The 21,447-nt window shown below is 43.6% G+C and overlaps 2 protein-coding genes across 2 annotated transcripts in view; one reads left to right on the forward strand and one right to left on the reverse strand.

Annotated features, from left to right (window-relative positions):
* LOC101323402 (transmembrane protein 14C) overlaps positions 1 to 21,447 on the forward strand; it is a 177,991-nt gene that overhangs the window by 82,207 nt on the left and 74,337 nt on the right. Inside the window, exons 8-12 of the mRNA XM_073810327.1 lie at positions 15,261 to 15,329; positions 16,935 to 17,072; positions 17,161 to 17,280; positions 20,149 to 20,253; positions 20,660 to 20,684. Coding sequence (XP_073666428.1) covers positions 15,261 to 15,329; positions 16,935 to 17,072; positions 17,161 to 17,280; positions 20,149 to 20,253; positions 20,660 to 20,684 — 457 coding nt within the window. The remainder of the gene's footprint in view (positions 1 to 15,260; positions 15,330 to 16,934; positions 17,073 to 17,160; positions 17,281 to 20,148; positions 20,254 to 20,659; positions 20,685 to 21,447) is intronic.
* GCM2 (glial cells missing transcription factor 2) lies at positions 1,349 to 9,934 on the reverse strand. The gene is made up of 5 exons (XM_033863824.2): positions 9,664 to 9,934; positions 5,293 to 5,545; positions 5,048 to 5,160; positions 4,284 to 4,409; positions 1,349 to 3,281 (listed from the first exon to the last, which is right to left on the reverse strand). The coding sequence occupies exons 1-5, from the start codon at positions 9,751 to 9,753 to the stop codon at positions 2,340 to 2,342; spliced, it is 1,524 nt and encodes a 507-aa protein (XP_033719715.1). The 5' UTR covers positions 9,754 to 9,934; the 3' UTR covers positions 1,349 to 2,339.

The raw sequence follows: 21,447 nt of genomic DNA on the forward strand, positions 1-21,447 counted from the left end.
TGGGCTATCCCATATATTTCAGGCTCCAGGCAACCTTCTTTTACAAGGGTGCAGAGCCAGCATGCCTGAGCGCGGGCAGCAGAGCACAAGCTCTCAACCATTTGCATGATTTTTTTTTTTGCTTTTTCTTGTAACATCTGTGCTATTATTTGCTTAATACTTTTCCTTACGTTACCTTGCCTTAAAACAAAAACAAACATTGTTTTGCTTTGTCTAGGCAAAAATATCCTGAAATCATAGGTTTGATGTGTTATTTATATCTTTCCCTATTACACATTAACATAAATCCATAACTATTAACATAAAACATTGGTGGACCGTCTAGAATCACCCTGTAACCCGGAGCACACTTGTACCACACTTTGGGAAATGCTTACCTCAGGGCTTTGCCTAGAGTCTGCTTACTCCCATCCCTGCCCTTTCTACCTACACTGTGGGGATCTTTTGCATCCAGTGTTAGGACATAAATACTTAGAAGTAATAAAACTCTCTACTTCATGCCAAGTACAATACTTGCGAAGTACGAATGGGATTTCACTGATAAATAACTAATCAAAGCTAATGTAATGTGGTGCTTAAAAGCAGGGTCTCTGGAGATGAATTCAAATTCCAGCTCTGCCACTTACTGTGAAAATCATTTGGCCTCTCTCAGGTAGCTCAGAGGACGGTTATGAAGATTAAATAAATTAATACATGTTCAGGGCTTAGAACAGTGTCTGGCCCACGTAAGTGCTATATAAATGTTGTATGATTAGAAGCTGCGAGTTTTGGCAATGGAAGTCTAAAGAAAAAAGTAGTCCATGAGTGTACTAGGCGTCCTTTCCTTTGAGAAAAAGTTGGCTAGGGAATAGGCGTGTGATGATATTTATTTAATCTTGTGGCCAGTACTGCATGTATTTACTACATCAGTGTATGAGGGCTTTCTGAATCAGGTGAGCAGTCTGTAAGTCTCAAAGATTTAAAATGGCATCTGATTTACTGCAATTTAGTTGTGCAAATTGGGTATTCTATGCAAATTTGAGGATAATCCTTCCCCCACTCCATTCTCAAAAATTTATTTACATAGTTTGTTTTTATTTGAAAACTGAATATTTTCACTAAGCACTGGGAGCTGTGCAAAAGGTGTGTGTGTATGTGTGTGTGTGTGTGTGTGTGTGTGCACGTGTGCGCACTGTTTCGGAGAGGATTTCCGTTATCAGCATAGCAAATAGTTTTTTCTAAAAGTACAAAACTTAAATAAATCTAATGTGTTTAATCTATTATAACAACTGTTTCCCAGGTTATAATATGAACATTTTTTTCCTATTTTTGTTTTGAAATAACTCAAGCATCAGCTACATTATTTTTAAATGTCTTCATTATGTTTAATTGAATAACATTATCAATTACATTTATGAGGAGTAACAAAGGAACAGTAAAGCTAAATTTGAATAAAACATCTCTATTCTAATTTTGAAACCTAACTGGAAAAAATGTATATTATAGTACAATAAAAATGAATCAAATACATATCATCAGTGTTAGGCTGTCTCTGTTAGGAAAACATTCATCAGTGTTAAGAAAAGGTATTCAGCTGATACTGGAAAACAAAATTCTCTTAAAAACAACTGCACTTTATCATTGCAACACGGTAGATTTCTTAAAAAGCTATAGATATATACTTTGCAGGTAAAATGATCAAAATTACTTCCTGAAGTTATTTTAACAGGTTTTAAATGCTAAGTAAAATCTTAGGAAATGACTCAGAAGATAAGATTGTAAAGATTTCTTCCCGAGGATATTTTGACAACCCCTAAGGACCGAAGAGAGATTTGTGAAATTCCTTAATATGATCCAGTGGGGAAAGGCTTGGGGTGAGAGCCAGGATTCTTGACTTCTACTCCAGCTAACAAACTAAATGGGCTTACTTAGCTCATTAACTTTCATGCTTATTTGTTCATTTGGAACAGTCTCATTGCAGACCTAATTCTATGTACTGTAGTGGGTTTGAAAATGCCATGCAGGGACTTCCCTGGTGGTCCAGTGGTTAGGACTCCGCGCTTCCACTGCAGGGGGCCCGGGTTCGATCCCTGGTCTGGGAACTAAGGTCCCACAAGCCGAGTGGCATGGCAAAAAAAAAAAAAAAGTAAAATACTGTGCAAGATTTCTCTAGATTATCTAAACATTTCCAACCTATAATTTACAACGCTGATAATTGGTTTTACTATTATCTATATACATATATAATATATATATTTCTTTGCATGCTAAATGAATCTCCCAACTTAAGAGAGAGTTGCCATGTCATGTTCCACCGCCTGCATGGAGACCAATATTATGCTGTGCCCCAGGACTGTTGTTCAAAAGTCCTCATGGTCATAGCTAAAGAACGGACTGATTCTCTCTGAATAACCAATTGTAGACCCCGGTCCAGATGGACACACATCCCACGTCTCTGCTCCATCTGTCCAGGAGGGTGCTGAGTCTTGAGGAAAAGGCAAAGTGTGTCTGATGGTCCGGCAATCTCCAGGAATTTTCAAAGGAAGTGATGCTGTTGGAGAGGCTGCCATGGCGACTGTAGCTGGAAGGTCCAAGTCTTCCAGATAGATGGACATTTGGGTGTTTTCAGAATCATAGTTACAGCCAGAAAGGCTCGTAACTTCCCGCACATTGTCACAGCATTTCAGAGCAGGGGGCTGGTAGGCCTGGTAGGACACTTTGGTGGTGGTGGTGATTACTGTCTGCAGGGCTGGAGCAGATGGCGGGGCCGTCGTGAGGTACCTGGAGGGAAGCTCTGGGTTGTAATAAGGGCGAGCGGCCGTGGCCTGGAACTGTCCATGGTCAGTGCTCTCCCCAAGGTCAGCTTTTCCAAGAGCTGGTTTCCAGCCAGGCTGTTTACTGGTGAAATCAAAGCTTCTCTCAAAGCTGCCGTAGGAGTTGATATTGTATTGCAGTGCATTCAGATGAACCCAGTCCGTGTCATCAGGAATACTGCTGGCATCTTTATAAAGGGTGGGATAATACGGGCCTGAATTTGTGTAACCAGGGCCTGCCAATTCATAGCTGCAGGGTGGCCTAGGCAAAAAGATTCTTGGGTTTGGATATTTCTGAAAGGGTGGTACTATATCTCCTTGAAAGGCAGCTAGGTCACAGGTAGCTTTGTAAGCATCCGAGTTTGGAAAGGAAAAGCAAGGCTGCCCTGGAACAGGGAAGCCAGTGTCAGGAATTATATCAAACTCCTCTGGGTTCTCCAGGGAAGGTATGTTGCTGAAATGGCCACCGTTATCTTGATTCTCTCCTGCCTAAAGAAATGACACAAATTTTTATTTGTAAATAAAGATGTAAATTGCGTGGACACCCTCACCTGTAACGGTCGTCAACCGACCAAATAACAAGCTTTCGGTTGGTGGGCTGTGTGTTAGGAGCTCAGAAACATGATCTGAGCGCATGGTCCGGGAACTTCACAGCTTGAGCTCAGGCTTGGATTCCACGCTGCTGAATTAGGAGGGCCCGTGGTAGCCAGGCAGGGTGGGTCTCAGTGGCAGATGGTCTGTTCTCCCTATACTATGTGCATAACAGCAGAGGCTCAGGAGCCTGACGCAGACCTGGGTTCAAATCCTGACTGTCCCTCACGCACTGAACAAGTTACTTAACCTCTCTGAGCCTCAGATTCCTCACTTAAAAATGGGGCTTAAAGAGGGAGGAGATATGGGGCTATATGTATACTAACACCATTGTAAAGCAGTTATACTCCCATAAAGGTGTTAAAAAATGGGGCTTAATAACAGTAATTTCTTCTTAAGGCTTTTGTGACCAATTCACGTGTAAGACTTAAACCCTATGTGCGTGGCACATAGAAAGTGCTCAAACAAGGCCAGTGTCTCTTATCCTCCAACTAATATTCTGCCTCCTTGGCATACTGTGGTTGAACAGCCAAACTGGATCAAGTTGCCCAAAGAAATTTTATCTGTTCTATGTAAATAATGAAAAGGACCCTCTCAAAGATGCACCGTTCAGTCATTGGTATGCACCTATTTCTTTCTGTATGACCATTCGATAATTGCCCTTGTATTAGGATGTCAGCTCACATGCTCACTCCATCATTAACTGTAGAGATATTCTGCTTTTTTATCAAGAAGAAGAAGGAATTAGAAACCCTATTCAAAATGTTGATTCAATGACATTGTTAGAGGTATATAATTTTCACATAAAATGAAACCTTTTAAATTATTTTACATAATTCTCAGTGCATTTTGTGATGACGGTGAACACAGACCACAAGTGTAATGTCAGCTCCCTATTACCTCGGGTTCTCGAATTCTCTTTTTCTGGGGTTGGTAAAAAGAAGCCATTTGTCTCTTGATAGCACTTCTTCGAGCTTCTGTCTCTGATTTACTCTCTGGTCTTGGGTGATCATGAACTCCCTTGGCCTGCATTAATAAGGAGATGAATCACATTATTCCTCTGAGGGGAGCTGGCAACACTGGTCAAAAATTGAGTGTGCCTTTCCCAGTGCCCCAAGTTGTTTGTTTTTTCCAAGAGACAGGGAAAAAGATTTTTTTTTTTTTTTTTTTTGCGGTACGCGGGCCTCTCACTGCTGTGGCCTCTCCTGTTGCGGAGCACAGGCTCTGGACGCGCAGGCTCAGCAGCCATGGCTCACGGGCCCAGCCGCCCTGCGGCATGTGGGATCTTCCCGGACTGGGGCACGAACCCGCATCCCCTGCATCGGCAAGCGGACTCTCAACCACTGCGCCACCAGGGAAGCCCGGAAAAAAATTCTTGAACAAATAAAACTGCACCAATAATAGACATCTTAAAAGATGACCTAACAGTCCTTTTGCCATATGAAAACAACTATAAGTAGGTTCACCCTCTCCCCCTTAGAGAGCACACAGTAGCTGAACTAATTCCTAGGAGCCTGGTAAGGCCCTGGGAACCCCAGCACCTATTTCTGGCCACCAGAGCTGTATCTGGTTTGGTCCAGGGCTCCTGAGATACATGGCAGGAGGTTTGGTCCCTGTGACATGATGAGAATGTCCATCACAAACTGTGGTGTCCCCCCACCTACCTGAAAAAATATTGCATTGCCGTCAAGCCGCCAAAAGTTGGTTACAGGGTACCCACTGTGCCCTCGACAGGGGATCAACTCCAAAGCAGCATGACAGTTGGGGCATGCCTTCTCTGCAAAGCCAGAGGCGAGAAATAGTAATAACAACCTGACCCCAGAGCCTCCGGAAGGAAGGAAGGGGAAATTCGCTGGGAATAGGGAACTCACGACCGCAAGGCCACCCCGTTCCTAGTCCCATAGCTCACTCTGCTGCTTCAGCCTGGCTTTGTCGCAGATGGCAGGCCGCAGCTGCAGACGGGAGCCGTCGGGCAGGGCGCAGTCCCGCGCACACACCACCACGCCCAGGCACGACTTCTTGAGGATGTGGCCGTTGTGGTTGTTGGTGTTCCGCATGGCCCAGCCGCTCAGATGGCGTTGCGCCTTCTTCTCGCCACTGCGGTAGATGAGGCGCACGTAGCCGTCCGGCCACTCGCAGAAGCGGTCGAAGTGGTCTGGCTCCTGGGAAGGCGCCCAGAAGGACGGGTAGTCAAGTTCATCAAGCCCAAACCGGAGACAGCACGGCTTTAATCTTCCCCAAGCACATTAGGATAAAACTGGGTCTTTTTAATTCCAGAAACTGTGCTCTTACAAAATGTCACTCATCCTGTGTATGCCCTTCTGACAACTGGCTATAAATTGATGCTTACATAGTGCTTATATTCTAAAAGCTGTACATGTATTCGTTCATCTAGCCTTCATACTGCATACAGACAATAGGTACTATTATTATCCCCATTTAATAGAATAGTAAATGGAGACCAGAGAGCTTCATTGACTTGCCCAAGGTCACACAGCTAGTAAGACTTGGCTCTAGGATTTGAGCCCTCACAGTTTGACCCCAGAGCCTATTCTCCTTACCACTATGTTATACCACTTCTCGGTGTATTTAAATGTTACAGATATTTTCTAGTTAATCAGTAAAGCACCAGGGCAAAAAGTGATTGGAAAGTCCTATCGCTGACATACAGTTGAGCCTGTAAATACCTTTACTTCCATCCAGTGCTTTTTCTTCAAAAGCTCTTGGCTTGATACCCAGCACAACATCAGAGAGACATGAACAGTTTCCCAAATTAACCCTCCAGGTGTACAAGGGTGTTAGGATGATAGCCTAACCATAAGGTAAACCCAAGCATTTGGTGGAGCCTGCTAAGCTAACCTCTTCCCAGAGCAATATGGACTGTCATTCTACTACACAAAGAACTGCATGGCTAAAATAATGTTATATGTAAAATACTGAGCACTGCTTTACTATTCACATTTGGCGGTCCTTTGTCCATATTCTGCATTATTTATACTGCAATATGGTTCTTGTACAAACTAGGGACCATGGGCCGAACCCAGCCTGCCACTTGTTTTAGTACAGCCCACAAACTAAGAATGATTTTTATATTTTTTAATGGTTGGGCGGAAAATCAAAAGAACTACATTTTGTGACACACGAAAAGCGTATGAAATTCAAACTTCGGTGTCCATAAATAAAGTCGTAATGGGACATGGCCATGTACATTCGTCTATGTAGGGTCTGTGGCTGTTTTCTCACTACAGTGCAGAGCTGAGTATTTGGGACAGAGAGAGTATGGCCCATAAAACCACATGATGCAGTATCTACAATCCTTACAACAACTTTGCCTCTTAGGCATCCTTCCTCTTATTTAATAGATAAGGAAGTGGAAGTTAGATGGATAACCTTCTCCAGTGGCATAGCTGGGATTTAAAAAGAAGATCTGTGGCAGCCGGGCCCCACTGACCTTCCTGGTATGATAGAGGCTCAGAAAACTATTATTACAGTAATAAGCCATGTACACCTTCTCTCCCTTCCCCCAGCCCAGGATAATTAGATCCAACATCTGCAAAGCAAAAGTATTCTTAGCTGGACAATTCAGACTTGTGTACCACGTTAGTATTGTACATTCTAACAGTAATAGGTAAATGGGCAATTTTGTTTCCAAAACCGCAGAGATATTGTTGAAATCGTTATTCTTACTAATAGGCATTATTTATCTTTTCTCAGAAATATAATTGACATAAGTCAATACATTAACTTAAGGTACATCACAAATGAAATATATAATGATGTGCTGGCAACTCTAAATGCTATATCTTTGTGTTTAAAGTGAATATTTCAATTTAAGGACCTTAGTAACAAATAGACAGTTTTCCAGAAGAGAATATTTTGTTCGCACTCCCCTGCAAGGGTACAGACTAGACCCCCACTACCAAAGTAGTGCCACTGAAAATGAAGACACAGAGACTGCATTTTAAAATCAAAACAAGAATGGAGGACTCCTAGATTGGGTTTCATTTGCTCTAATGTCTTGGTGCAGGGGGGCACATGGGGTCACATACAGACAAGCGTGCACACACCGAACATGACAGTAGATCTGGACGACAATTTAAGATTGTTATCTAATTCCACGGCTTGATGACAGGTGAGCAACCTGAGACTAAGGCAAATTCAGGAACTGTCTCAAGGTCATACAGCTAGTTTCGCTCTTCCTCCTTTGGTTTGTCAGAGCAGGGCTAGGATCCTCTTTCTCCAGTTCTCTTTCCATAGCCCAGTGCACCTGCCTCTTTTGAGATGTCACGCGCGCGCACACACACACACACACACTTTCTCTCTGTTTAAGGACCAATCTCCCAGAGGAGAAATTATTCACATTTACATGGGAATTCCAGAATAATACTCATGAGAGGAACCATCCTTCCCTTATTTGGATGTGGCTCATTTCTAAAATGCAAGATTAGATTTTTTTTTCCTATGAAGATGTATGCGGACAGAAGTCAGTGAGAATGAGATGCCCTTGCTGTACTGCGGTCCACTTTCACAAAAATGGCACAGTGTGGCTCTAAAGTAGGCAGACTTGAAAATAAACAAACTTACTGCAAATACGTACATCCCCAAAAGTACTGATCTCTCTGAGAGGCTAGACAGCCTTGCTAATGAACTGTTATATGCGGCACGTAGTAGGTGCTGAATAAAGGCCAGGTCTCTTACCCCTATACCACAGCACTGCCAGGAATCCGCCTTTGCGAATGCTTCCCAGGTCGCTCCTAACTCTCCCTCCACCTATACACCCAGGACTTTAAAGTCACTTTGCAGTTTTTCCCCAAACCAGTATGACCAATTATAACTGCCCAGCTCATTCCCTGTACTAGACTCCAAACCCCTTCGTTCCGTTAAAACAAAACAAAATAAAACAAATTCACCCTAAATGGATGATGGTGATTTCCTTGTCATTAGAGAAGTAATCTCAGAAGTTGCGTCCAAAAGCCGGATTCCAGGGGCTCTCCGGGCGCCTGTGCCCTGGTTGGCATGACTAGAGAGGCCCCCCCAGGAGCCGCGCTTCATCCAGGCAGCCGGGGCAGGCGTCTAATGGCCCAAGTCCTGCTGTTTAATAAGAGTCGGGTCACCGAGATTTACGGTCCTATCTCACAGTTTTGCTGCGTGAGAAGCACTGATGTCTACATTAGCCAAGATTCTCCCCTACCTTTCTCGTGGATGGCAAAGAATGGATAAGGAGAGACTCAGCGAATTATGGAGAACAGTATGGAGGTTCCTTAAAAAACTACAAATAGAACTACCATATGACCCAGCAATCCCACTACTGGGCATATACCCTGAGAAAACCAAAATTCAAAAAGAGTCATGTACCAAAATGTTCATTGCAGCTCTATTTAACAATAGCCCGGAGATGGAAACAACCTAAGTGCCCATCATCGGATGAATGGATAAAGATGATGTGGCACATATATACAATGGAATATTACTCAGCCATAAAAAGAAATGAAATTGAGCTATTTGTAATGAGGTGGATAGACCTAGAGTCTGTCATACAGAGTGAAGTAAGTCAGAAAGAGAAAGACAAATACCGTATGCTAACACACACATATATATAACACATATATATGGAATTTAAGAAAAAAAATGTCATGAAGAACCCAGGGGTAAGACAGGAATAAAGACACAGACCTACTGGAGAACGGACTTGAGGATATGGGGAGGGGGAAGGGTGAGCTGTGACAAAGCGAGAGAGAGGCATGGACATATATACACTACCAAACGTAAGGTAGATAGCTAGTGGGAAGCAGCCACATAGCACAAGGGAGATCAGCTTGGTGCTTTGTGACCACCCGGAGGGGTGGGATAGGGAGGGTGGGAGGGAGGGAGACGCAAGAGGGAAGAGATATGGGAACATATGTATATGTATAGCTGATTCACTTTGTTATAAAGCAGAAACTAACACACCGTTGTAAAGCAATTATACCCCAATAAAGATGTTAAAAAAAAAAAAAAAAGAAAGTGAAGGACGAGGTGTCCGGTTCCCGCCAGATGACCTGGAGCTTGGAGCCTGATTGACAGTTCCTGTTGCTTTCGGCGTGTTTTCTAACAAGCGCGAGGTAAGAGCTGGGAGAAGGCACATCTCTGAACCCAGCTCTGCCATTTGTGGAGTCCTTGTACACTGGAGGACTCTCAGGGGTGTGTGTTTGGGGGTGGAGGTGAGGTCTGTCCACAGTCTCTGCAAGGACATCCCTCCTCTTTGGATGGACAGCGCCGCGCGCGCGGGGGTTTCACGCACCCGAGGCATCTGCGGGTCGTTGATGTCCCAGCTGAGCTTCATCCCGTGGGAACACGCACCGTCCGCCTGCTGCCCCGCCTCCGCCGGCATCTGGCCCTCCTCGCTGGCGCTCTCCACCCAGGATCCTGAAAGACAGAAGAAAAACAAACCAACCCAGAGGTGCCCAAGGTGATTCTCCCCCTGTCTTAGGGGAAAGTGGAGAGAGACAGAGACAGAGAGACTGATTTCGAAATCCAGAAGCGGCGAACAAGGGTTAAGGACTCGGGCGGAGCCATGTCCTTGGCCGCGGTGCTGAAAGGTCTCCCGTCGGAGCGCAGCGCGGGCGCCAGGCCGCTGCCCACACGTTTATACGGATACACCCCGTCCCTCCCCGTCCCGCCCCTTTCCGCCTTTCCTCGCTCACCCGCCAGCTCCCACGCTCCGGGCACTAGCAGGGCCTGTCATCCCCTCCCGGGCAGAACTGGGACCGGAGGGGGAGGTTGACCTGAGCCCTTGGGGTGACGGGAGACTGAAGCCAAGGCGGGCCAGGGCGGGGGGGAGGTTGGAGTGTCTCATGTAAGTTGAAAATCAGTTTTGTTTCCCTAACCGCGCCCCGCCTCTGGGATTTCGGATTGGATCTAGAGGGAGGCTTTCCAGACAGAGCCTTTCCAGCAAAGTCCCGAGAGAGAATACTCCATTGCCTGGCAGCCCGGGCACCGCCTGTAAGAGCCTCGGCTGCCGCGCGCCCTAGCCTGAGTAGATGAGCGCAAGCCAGCTGGCTTTGGGCCGACCCTTTTCGGAGATTTTGTTGTAGCTGGTGCGCGTGGTCTGGAATCTGTGCTCATCCTCGGGGGGAGGTGGGGGGAGGAGGGACGTCCGAGGGAGTGCCGAAGGTTCCCGTGTGGTCGTCGGCCCAGGAGGCCGCCTGCTCCCGGGGGCTGCGGGGAGACCTGGCCCTGTGGGAAGAGAGTCCTGGAAAGCGAACCCGGAGAAGGTTGGGGAGATGAGCTAGGGGGAGGCGGAGGGGGAGGAAGGGGCTGAGTTCTGCCCCCAAACCCGTAGTTCTCTCTGCCGCCTCGGCTACTTCTGAGCCTGTTTCCTTATCTGTTTGAAAGAGGCTTTGGGGCTCAGTGAGTTCTCAATCGCCATCCACCTGAAACGACCCTTAAAAAAAACAGTCTTCATCGGTATTGTCGTGAAAATACCACGACAAAATTCTATTTACACCCCTTCCGTCTGCGGAGGCTTTCTGGAGACTGGAGGAACCAGGTGAGAGCGTAGAGCGCCGTGGGCTCACCAGGGCTGAGCCCAGGCCTTCTTCACCTGTGCCTCCGTTTCATTAGGGTGATTGGAAGCGCCCAATACAAGAAACCGATTGAAGTGACTTAAGTCGCTCTTTAGCCGCTCCGGGCAGCAAGGGAAAGTGGGTTTCCGGAGTTTATTCCTTGCGCCCTTGTTCTGCGGGCTACACGCTCCAGTTCCCAGCCGTAGCCAGGGAGAAGCCGGCCTCTAAAGGCGGATCATTGTTAGAGGAGGATGCTCGCAACCTACATCCCGGCAAATCCCGAGACCTGCGGGCCCTAGACTCAGCACCGCCGAGCGCGCACCAAGGGCGCGGACTGATGCTTCTTGGGAGCCGGCCTGGAGGGCGCCCAGGCCAGCGCCCGTCGCAGGATTACAGCCTCTTCTTCTGGCGAAAGGCGGGAAAAGCAGATGCGCCCTTACAACCCCAGGAAGCGAACCTCGTCCACGCTCCGGTCCTCTTAACCTGCCTGGTCGGGGGCACAGTCAGGCTTGTTAGAAAAGTCAACCCGATAGTGAAGTTCGACTCCGAGCCGCCGACCGGCAGAGAACTCCCGAGACGGGAAAGGCCAGATTTGGGTAATTACACGAATTTTCTTCTTTCTCTGGTTTCAAGCTGGGATTTCTCCCCACCCTTCCCCCACCCCCAAGCAGAAGCGCAAAGTTCTCAAACAAGAAAGTGACTAGTTCATCCCCCAGCCTCTTCCCACCCCCTCGTCCCCAAAGTTCTCTTTGGTAGTGTCGGTCAGCGTTTCTGGTTAAAATCACTCTCACAGAGTTGCCGCGGAGGTCTGGGAGGAAAGGAGGAAACGCGTTCACTCTTTACCTACTAGTTGCGTCCACAAACTTTCATCATATTAACCGCATACAGGCCCGGCAGCCCCTGTTATTCAGTTGCTTTTTTGCGTTGTTTTGTTTTTCAAAGGTTAAAATTACTGACACTTCTCTATTTATTTATTTACAAATTGACATTTCTTTGTGAAGTTTAAGATAATGTACTCTGTAAAATGTTCTTTACATAACTTCAAAAACTAGCTTAAAATTATTTCTGAGAATTCATAGAAACTAATTTCTGGTCTTATTGTAAACATTGTTAAGACTATTTCTTGTCTCTGTAACTTTGGAATATTTCTAGAGAGTCCTTACCCTTCAAAAATATAAATAAGTACAATTTTTTTAAAAGTTAAAGCTAAATCAATTAATCAAATACTTATTTTTTCCTAATTAGATTCCGGTGGCCAAAGAAATGTCATTGTCTCCACCATATTTAGTTTGAGCAGAATTAGAATACGTATTCCAAGTTGCCCTAAAATTATGTCTGGGTAAAACATGTTAGTAAAAGAAGCTAATCAAAGTGAAAATATAACAAAATATAATAAATAAATGGTGTTGTCTGTGGTGTTATCTTTAATTTCTCCTGAATTTTTGACTGTGTTAACAACCACATAGTTTGAAAGGATATATGCTTTCCCCAAAGTCTGAAAATAATTGATTAAAACTTTTAAGCTAATATTAAGAAAACTTTAATTTTGTTTTATATTATATTCTTATTGTATTACCTGTTTTATTCTCTAAAATAGTGTGCTTTTAAACTGTATTTTGATTATTTGTCGTATCCTTCAATTTTTCCTGCACTAATATTTGCATTGATTCAGAACACTTTATATTCACAGCTGGCTCTTCCTTGGCTAGTATTTTGAAATAGTAAAAGTCCATTAATACAAAAGCAAAGGAAAAGGGCTTTGAATTTCCTTGGTTTAGATTAAAATAGGTACATTAATGTAAGTATATTTACGTCATATTTGCCAGGAAATGGATATGATGAGTTTTGAAATAAGTATGTATTGTTTTGAATGGACTGGAGGTACAATGCAGAGATTCTGGTTATATTATGTTTTGGTTTGATGTAAACAAATATCTTCTGTAAACCTCATGACACGAAATACCCATAGCATCTACTTATAACACAAGTTGATTTTTTACAAGGAATGTTTGGATTTGAGGGGTCTTGTCTGCTTCCTTGCTTTTTAAAAGAAAACTCCAGTCCAACTTATTTTTGCCACCCTGTTCACATAACAGAACCAACCTATCAGCCTAAACCGGGCCGTAAGTACACATTCTTGTTGGATTAAAGGAAGTGGGCAGAAAACAAGCAGACTGGATGGAAATGTTTGTTTTTATTTTATTTTGACTGAGCACACCGGGGTATGTATTAAAACAAAACAACAAAACACTTCTTTTGTGATATTAGGAATAAACTCAGAATTTCGGAGACTAATCTGGTTCCTATGGGGGAAAGTTCGATTTCAGTCTATAGCAGTAACAATGGATCACAACCAGCTCTACCAGCCGTTAAAGGTGGAGAGAAAACAGCCGGCTTCCGCACAGGGGACGCCTATCAGCGTAGAATTTCTCCGACAGGTTTATGTCCTTTAAGTAATCGCTTTTCCTAAGGTGCTTGTGCGTGCGCCCAGGTGGCCTGACCTTGATTGCCAGTTAACTCGCGAGCTTTTCTCGCTTCTCAAACACGGGACTCTGGTAGATTTTCAGGGGCGGGTTTATTAATTAGAGTTCCGGGGAAGCTTGGCGTCCGGGAGCCGTGGGCTCCCTGTGCTCTCGCCGCAGCGCATCCTCGCCCGCTCGGGCCTCGGACGGCGGAAGCGCTGGGGGCTGAGAGCGGCGCAGCGGCGGGGCGCGTCCTGGTCCGGGTGTGCGCCCCGGGGCGCGTGCGCGGCGGCCTGTCGGGAGCCTCGGGATGCAGGAGGTGAGTGACCTCGAGCGGAGCCGGGCACCCGTCGAGCCCCGGCCTCCTCTCCGCCGTTCTAGGCGGGCGCCAGGGAGCGCGTCCGTCGGCCTCTGGGCTCGGAGCCTCGCTTGCTCGCCCAGAAACCCGGCGCCGGCTACAATCCCCGGCCGCCGCCGTGGGAAGAGCTCTTCGGGGGCCCTTGGGGCGTTTCACGTCCTCACGTTTGCTTGGAGTTTATTGGCAGCTTTCTGTGGGTGCATGAAGCAGGGTAGAAACGTGTGGTCCCTCGCTAGTAAAGCGTTCGGAGAAGGGGGAACTGAAATATTGATGTTTGAAGGCGACGAGATGATTCTTTTTTAAGTTGCTCGGGATGGGATGTTTTCCCAGCCGCTTTTCTCCCTCGCTGAGTAGAAAGTGCAATGACGTTAACCCACTCGGGGCCCCAGATCTACCCCAAGTGCTGGGACCCGCCGCCCAGGGATTGGGGTCGCGGGCTGGGAGGTGGATTGGTACCGTTAGTGATTCTACTTTTCAGCATTCACTTTACTGAATACACTGCTGGTGGGAAAAAAAAACAAGTATGGATTTTGGTGTTTGAATTCATCCTGTTTTTCATATTTATAATGATATTGTAAAATATGCTGACATTTAAGGATTGTGGTCAAGTACATATAGGACCGTTAGCCCAAGCTAGATTTTTTTTAAACCTCTTTGGAAGAGGTTAATAAAATTTTTTAAAATTCTTTGATTTTGGGGATGAAGTGAGCAGATGAGATGCTGTTCTTTAGCATGTTTGTGAAAACGAGGTTGGTAGATCCATGGATTACTTCTTGAAGAAAACGTGTAACAACCCATTACTCAATGTTTTGTAAATTTTCTTGTTGCTGTTCAATCCTTGAAGTTTCGGTTTTAAGTCCTAGAGTCACTTTTTTTTTTTTTTTTTTTTTGCGGTACGCGGGCCTCTCACTGTTGTGGCCTCTCCCGCTGCGGAGCACAGGCTCCGGACGCGCAGGCTCAGCGGCCATGGCTCACGGGCCCAGCCGCTCCGCGGCATGTGGGATCCTCCCAGACCGGGGCACGAACCCCTGTCCCCCGCATCGGCAGGCGGACTCTCAACCACTGAGCCACCAGGGAAGCCCTCGAGTCACATTTAAAATTCATATAAGTCAGGAACATAAAGCTTAAACTCATGACTGGGCTTGAAACGCACTCTGAAAAACTTTATTTTCCAAGCTCTCATTCTAAAAACCGCTCATTAATTCAAAGTCTTTTTTATAGTTGCCATTATAGTGTTTAAATTTATTTTTTGTAATCATTTATTACAGTGATGTTTGCTTCTTGTAATAGTTTGTATTTGTCAGAGGCAGTGTTAAAGAAGGTTGGATAAAGCTTTTGGTGTTTTTATTATTATTATTTTTTGGTGTTTTTTTTAAGGTAGTGTCTTAGATCTATAATCACTGGCATGAATGAACAAAAAGCTTTGTTCAGGAAAACAATATGAACCTTTATTTTAAAACTTAATGCATTTCTTTGAAATAAATTTTTTTAAAAAATCTCTTTTTGTACACAGGAGAAGGAAGTTCCTTTGCAGTCTGTTCAGGAAAAGGATGGGAGCGGCATGGCACAGGATGCTTTCTATGTAAAGATCAAGTTTGTATTCTTTGTGTGCTCTGTCTCGTTCTGGGTTTCCTGGGCTGTCAGCATACTTTTTCCTCCAGTTGCTCAACAAGAGGCAGAAGAATCCTCTTCTCCTTCTTCCCTAATCTCTCACATCCAGTTTATCACCACGTCTTGTCAATTTTGCCTTTGATTACCCTACTAATATCCTAATCTATTTTGTACTTAGCACTGTTCTAGGTGGAGATAGACAGTATTGAACAAAACAAACACAATTCTTGCTTTCATAGAGCTTTCAGCCTGGCAGAGAGTCAGAGACAGATTAGGAACAAAATAAGGTAGTAGGAAGAAAAGGAACGGGGTGTTGTGATGGAGAATAATTGCTGGGGGAGGGAGGCAGTTGACTAACTTTAGGTCCTGGAAGACCTACTTGAAAAGATGATACTGAAGCTGAGATCTGAGGGGTGACAAGGAGCCAGAATGGTAAGTGGTGGGGAGAAGCAGTCGAGGCATAGAACAGCCAGTGCAAAGGCCCTGAGGCACGGAAGAGCTTGACTTATTCTAGGACTCAGCAGGGCAGTCAGGCAGGAGAAGCTGACAGAGATCAAATCGTGCAGAGCCTTGCAGACCAAGGCAAAGCGTTTGGATTTGTTCTGAGTATAGAGAAGCCAGGCAGAGTTTTAAGTAGGAAGAAGCCTGAACTGCTGAGTCAGAGAATCTGAGTGTGAGTCTCAGCTGTGTGATCTCATATAGCCTTGCTATTATTATCCCCAGATAAAGAGTCTAACGGCCAGATTGGTGGTGAGGATTAACACCTGCAGAACACTTAACCCACTTGGCTCAAAAAAGCTTACTGTATGGCAACTTAAAAAACCTGTTTAAATGTTTCGTTTCAAATGCTGTCTCATTATTTAAATCAATACTAAGAAAAAGTGGAATTTCAGGCTGTATGTAGTAAAATGACTCCTTATGAAAAGAATACTGTAATTTAGCCTGTAGAACTGGACTGCATTTTAAAAATATCTTTTGTAGCACAGATATTTAAGAATGTATCTGTTATTCAAAAATATATATACACATACACACTTAGAAATAGGTCTTAACAAGCTTTCAGGCAGAAAAGTTCAATTTCATTCATCATGGCAATTTGCATATTAATTGCCTTTAACTGTAATTATTACTGTTGAATCCATTTTCTTCTATTATGATCATTTATGTAACTTAATGAGTGATAATAGGCTTGAATTTTATAGTGTTTAGAATTTCTAACATTACTGAGGATAAAGTCTTTACCCACAGATACCTGTAATTCAGGTGTAGTTTTCCTTAAGTCAGCGGTTCTCGAAGTTGAGCATGATGAGAATCACCTGACGGCCCTGCTCCCAGAGTTTGACTCCTACCAAGTCCCCAGGTGATGCCCATGCTGCTGGTGGTCCAGGAGCCGCATTTTGCCAGCTACTGTCTTAAGACAACAAAATCATTGTCTACGTGATTACTGTTCAAGATATAACTCTCTATATTTACCTTCTATTTCTGCACTGAATTATTATTAATAATGATAGAAATATTACTGTGAAATAAATGTTCTTGGGGAAAAATAGTAATTTTCATACTATCAACTTTCCAGCTTCAGTCACTTATTACTAATGCATTGCATGATGAAGGATTTCAGAAAATAAAAGAATATTTTCGACAGAGAGAGCGCCACGTTCCTCAAAAATATAATAATCTTTTGTTACACCATCTTGACAGATCAATAAATAAGGCAAGTGAGTTGTTTTTTTGGTCTGTAACCAGAATGCCAGTGTGTAACTATATGTAAGGTTTTTAACTTAGTGTGGTCCAATCCCAAGGAGCTGGATAAAAATGAATTTCTGTGTGCTTCGCTGTTGCTGAAATGTGTTCAGCGATTCTTCATTGATGGCCTCAGAGAAGATGAGCCTTTGCTCATTCAGCAGGGACTGATCCCAAAGATAAGTGTCATCTTTTCATTTTGTACGGATTAAAGAACTAGAGAGGATTCAGTTGCCTAGTTTGGTATTTTATGTTCCTTTGAAATCAAATTTGAAAAGGAATCGGCACCAGTGCTTGTTGCCTACATCCAATCAAAAATTAAGTTCCACATATGTTTCCTGATGTATGGGGTGGGCAGGGCGCTTTGGGGAGCGTACGGGAACAAGTTGGATACAGCCCTCTCCTCCCTTCGACAAGCCAATGCAGTAATAGTATGTTTATTATTAGTGAATTTAACTTGGAGATATAGGATGGAGAGAGTGGACTGTTACACACTCCCCTATAACTATGTTAATAAACTTTATCAACAACATTGGACCTGGATAAATGATCAAATACTTCCCCTAGCCACAGCCCACTTTCCAACTTTCTAAAATCCTAGCTGAGTCTGAAAAAAATGCCAAAATACGTTTTGCTTATTCTAAGTCACCCCAGTTACGCAATTCTGACCTGTTCTTAATGAATCAGGAGGTAACATCATGCGTGCCTTAATAATGGCATCTGGAAGCAAAGCAGAGTTTGCAAAGTCTCTTGCTGCATTTCTCTTTTTTCATGATAAGATTTGCAGCCCTGTGGTTGATTATTGGTGAGAACATGAGGGCAGAAGGGTGAGCTGGCCGCCATTAAATCTCTGATTTACCCCCTGGACTTTAGTACCTGAAGTTTATCAAGATCAGGTTGGGCAAAGGAAATGTCTCTGTCCTTTTTCACTTTAAAATGCCTCTGATTATGGGGCTGCCCCTCCATGGGGGAGAGAGAGTAAACTCCAGGCTTTCCTAACTTCTCTCAGGAACTTTAAAAAGTGTTTGCGGCTAGGGTAGGGGGTGGGTGGGAGTGTAAGTCTCAGGGCTGTATTTATGCAAGCCATGTCTATTTCATTTTGAATTATATATTTCATTTAGCCCCGTCTAACTCCCTGATACACTTAGGCAGATAACAGGAAGCAGGGAAAAAGAGCAAAAACTCCAAAGGAAATGGGGCAGGGATGTCCCAGGGGTACTTTGGAGGCTTAAGCTGATTTGGGGGGATGAATTGGGATCTGCTCCAAACTGAAATTCCTTTTGAGGCTTAAGAATGCCATCCCAAGGTTGAAAGTGTCAGATCAAGTCTCCACTGGAATTTTGAAACCAAACAGGAATTTCCACATCCCACTGGAATTCTAGCTGGTGATGGAAACGCCATAGCCATAATTTAAACACACAAATTAAACACATTCTAAAGCACGTACTATTAATTCATGTAGGTTTTGGCCAAGGAGAGTAGGTTGATATTATCAAAGTGGATGGGATACAAGATTTTACACTTCAAAAGCCCACTGTGTTTGCAGGCTCAACATGAAGTGTGCTGGGAAGTTATTCTCCATAGAATAAGAATTTCCTACAGAAAGGAACATATTTGGCCCTGTACTTGAAGATCCAGAAGGATTAACTTGTCCTTTACCATATGCTTAATGAGTAACAGCTATTGCATCTGTCAGTAACCATCTGGCTTCTGGCAATGACGCAGCTGTGAGGGCAGCTGGTATATGGGTTACCATGTATGATCACGGCACATAAATGGCTTCAGAGTGACCTCCTAGTACAAGTCTTGATCAAGTAATGTGGCATTTTCCCCACTTCTCTGAATCTATACTCGGCCAGTGTACTTTGGTGGGCTAGGAGGGGGACAGGATTTGGGGGCATAAATAGAATAGTGACAGAAATGTATTTAAAAGCATAGAATTTTGAGTATGAACATGGGGAGGGAGGAAATGTCACCTTAGCGGTGAGTTTTGCTGTGTAGAGGGACATTTCTTCCCTCGGGCTGTTGGAGAAAGGTTTGCTTCAGGAGGTGGATGATTCAATCAAATGTAAATATTTGTCTGGTTTGAGATAAAAGAAACATTGCCTAGTGACTTCCAAACCTTGCTGTACCTTAGAATCACCTGGAGACGCGCTGTGTGGGTCCCATCACCAGAGATTCTGATTTTCTGGATCCATGACGGGTCCCACGCATCAGGGCATTTCAAAGCTCCCCACGTTTTCCTAACGTGCAGCCAAGATGGAGAGCCGATGGGTTTGTCCATGGTCTTCAGCTGGTACCTTGGGTTCCTGGCTATAAAGTGGACAAAGTTTCCAAGGCCCCACTCCTATAGGAGTTGCTCATCACAAACTCATGTCACTAACTTCTTGGTCAACTGATGACTTCTAACTAGGATTTTTTTTCTTTCTTTTTTTTTTTTTTTGTTAAGAGTGACTAACCTCAAAAAAGACGGTCCAAAGATGGCCTTCGCTTTATTGAATAAGTATGTTCTAGGAAGGTTTATATAAGTTAATTTTAAATCACACCAGTTCTAGCAATGTAATATGAACTTGGATATATGTTCCTATGGGGGAAAAATCTCCAATTAGCTGGAAGCTTTTGACAAAAGGAAGGTGGCCAGGCCTGAGGCATGTGTACTGTACTAGCATACTTCTGGAGCACTTTCTAGAATCTGCACGTCCTTTGGTATTTGATGACTTGTTTTCTACAGCCTCCCAGGTAACAGGAATTTCTCCTGTGTAGACAAGGCTCATTTATCTCTTAACCACTCACTGCCCCCTTTACAAGCCTTTCTAGTGTTGATGATCCTGGCAAAGTCTCCAGTTCTTGCTGGTATGTGAGAACTTGTTGCAATTCTGTAGCAGTCTGATTCCATTCTGGAGTGTTCTAGATGGGGCCCTCAGAACCAGCCCTAAGTGAAATGGAAAAGGGTCTTTAAAATTATAGAACTCTGTTGTGAAATTTTATCAAATGAGCAGTAGCTATTCAGTCATAGAGGTTGCATCAGTGTTTCTTCTCTTGTGTACATGGTTTCCTGGTTTGAAAGAACAACAGGATTTCTGACCATGCCAGACCTAGCCTCGGACATATATCTGATTAATGTGACGGAAGACTTTTTTGACACAGCCTTGGTAAGGATGAGGTTGGATGCTTTACTGAGCAGATACCATTGGTAATTTGTAGGAATCTTCAAGTTGTTCATAAAACTTGTGTTTTTCTAAGATGTGGGTTTTACTAAAAGACTCTCATATTTTATTATTAGAAATATTATATGAAATAGTAACAAATGTATATAACCAATGTTATAGAAAAATGAGGTGATTTATTTTCAAATATATTGTTCACCTGATTGGAGGTGATAGGCTGATTTTAATAAAGTAATTGAAAGTCAAATAGGATTTCTCTAAATTTTTTTTCTACTGTAGTTAAAGTCAACTCCTGCCTGTTAGAGAATTATCAGCATAGCACATTAATGTTATAGATTATAATGCTTTTTAAAAATAATACGAGCTTCACTTTTTTCTTTCTTTTTATTAGATTATTTCCAGAACTAGTAGTAAAGGTAAGTGTATTATTTACTACAAATTGGCTGTTATTAATAGAATATTAATACCTTTCATTAATAGAAATTCCTGTTTAGAGAAAAGAATATTTATCTAAATGATATATAAAAGTGAAGTCGGTTTAACTATTATATTTGCATTAATTGGCCATCTTATGGTATTCAGATTGTGATGCTGAAATGAATTTTGTTGGAAAGTGTGTCTCATTTGCCTGCGATGAGTCTTTATTTAGCTGCTCCTGCCACCGTTTGGCCATTTAGCTCCAATCAGGGATGGAGAGCCACTTCCGTCATTCCAGAACAGCAAAAGTTAGCTATTACTGATTTAACTTGGAGCCGATTCTCATGCCTTTCTCTGTCTTTCAGGAGCTCAAAAGGTAGACAGTTTGGAGGTTAGGGCGATGATGTTGTTCAGTGTGGCTCCTGTTAAAGGTAACCCAACAAACCCTTTGAATTATGAAACTGTAGATTCCAAGATGCACAGAAATCGGGGCCATCTTAAAATGCATATGTCTGCTCCCTATTGTCCATCTTTTTATTTTTCTTTTGAAAAGCTGTTATTAAATTGACACTACATTCTACAGTGGATGGTATCTTGTAAACTGAGGACATTTAGTACTAGAAGCTTAAGTGTGATGGTGCTTGGTTGATTTTTAAAAAGAGGTCTCCATAATCTAAGTCAGCAGATCCAAATACTTGCAAGTCAGTTTTTTCTGGACTTCATAAGTGATAGTTCCTGTCTCTAAAGTTGGTTGATAAAATA

The sequence above is a fragment of the Tursiops truncatus genome, chromosome 10 (assembly GCF_011762595.2).
Source record: "Tursiops truncatus isolate mTurTru1 chromosome 10, mTurTru1.mat.Y, whole genome shotgun sequence".
NCBI lineage: Eukaryota > Metazoa > Chordata > Mammalia > Artiodactyla > Delphinidae > Tursiops > Tursiops truncatus.

What these genes read in the sequence shown, in the direction of transcription:
- GCM2 (XM_033863824.2), bottom strand. Translation starts at nt 9,753, where the DNA reads ATGCCGGCGGAGGCGGGGCAGCAGGCGGACGGTGCGTGTTCCCACGGG. An exon ending in ACGACCCGCAGATGCCTCGG is followed by an intron (nt 5,546 to 9,663) that starts GTGCGTGAAACC and finishes GCGCCTTCCCAG; the next exon opens with GAGCCAGACCACTTCGACCG. An exon ending in AGCCAGGCTGAAGCAGCAGA is followed by an intron (nt 5,161 to 5,292) that starts GTGAGCTATGGG and finishes CTGGCTTTGCAG; the next exon opens with AGAAGGCATGCCCCAACTGT.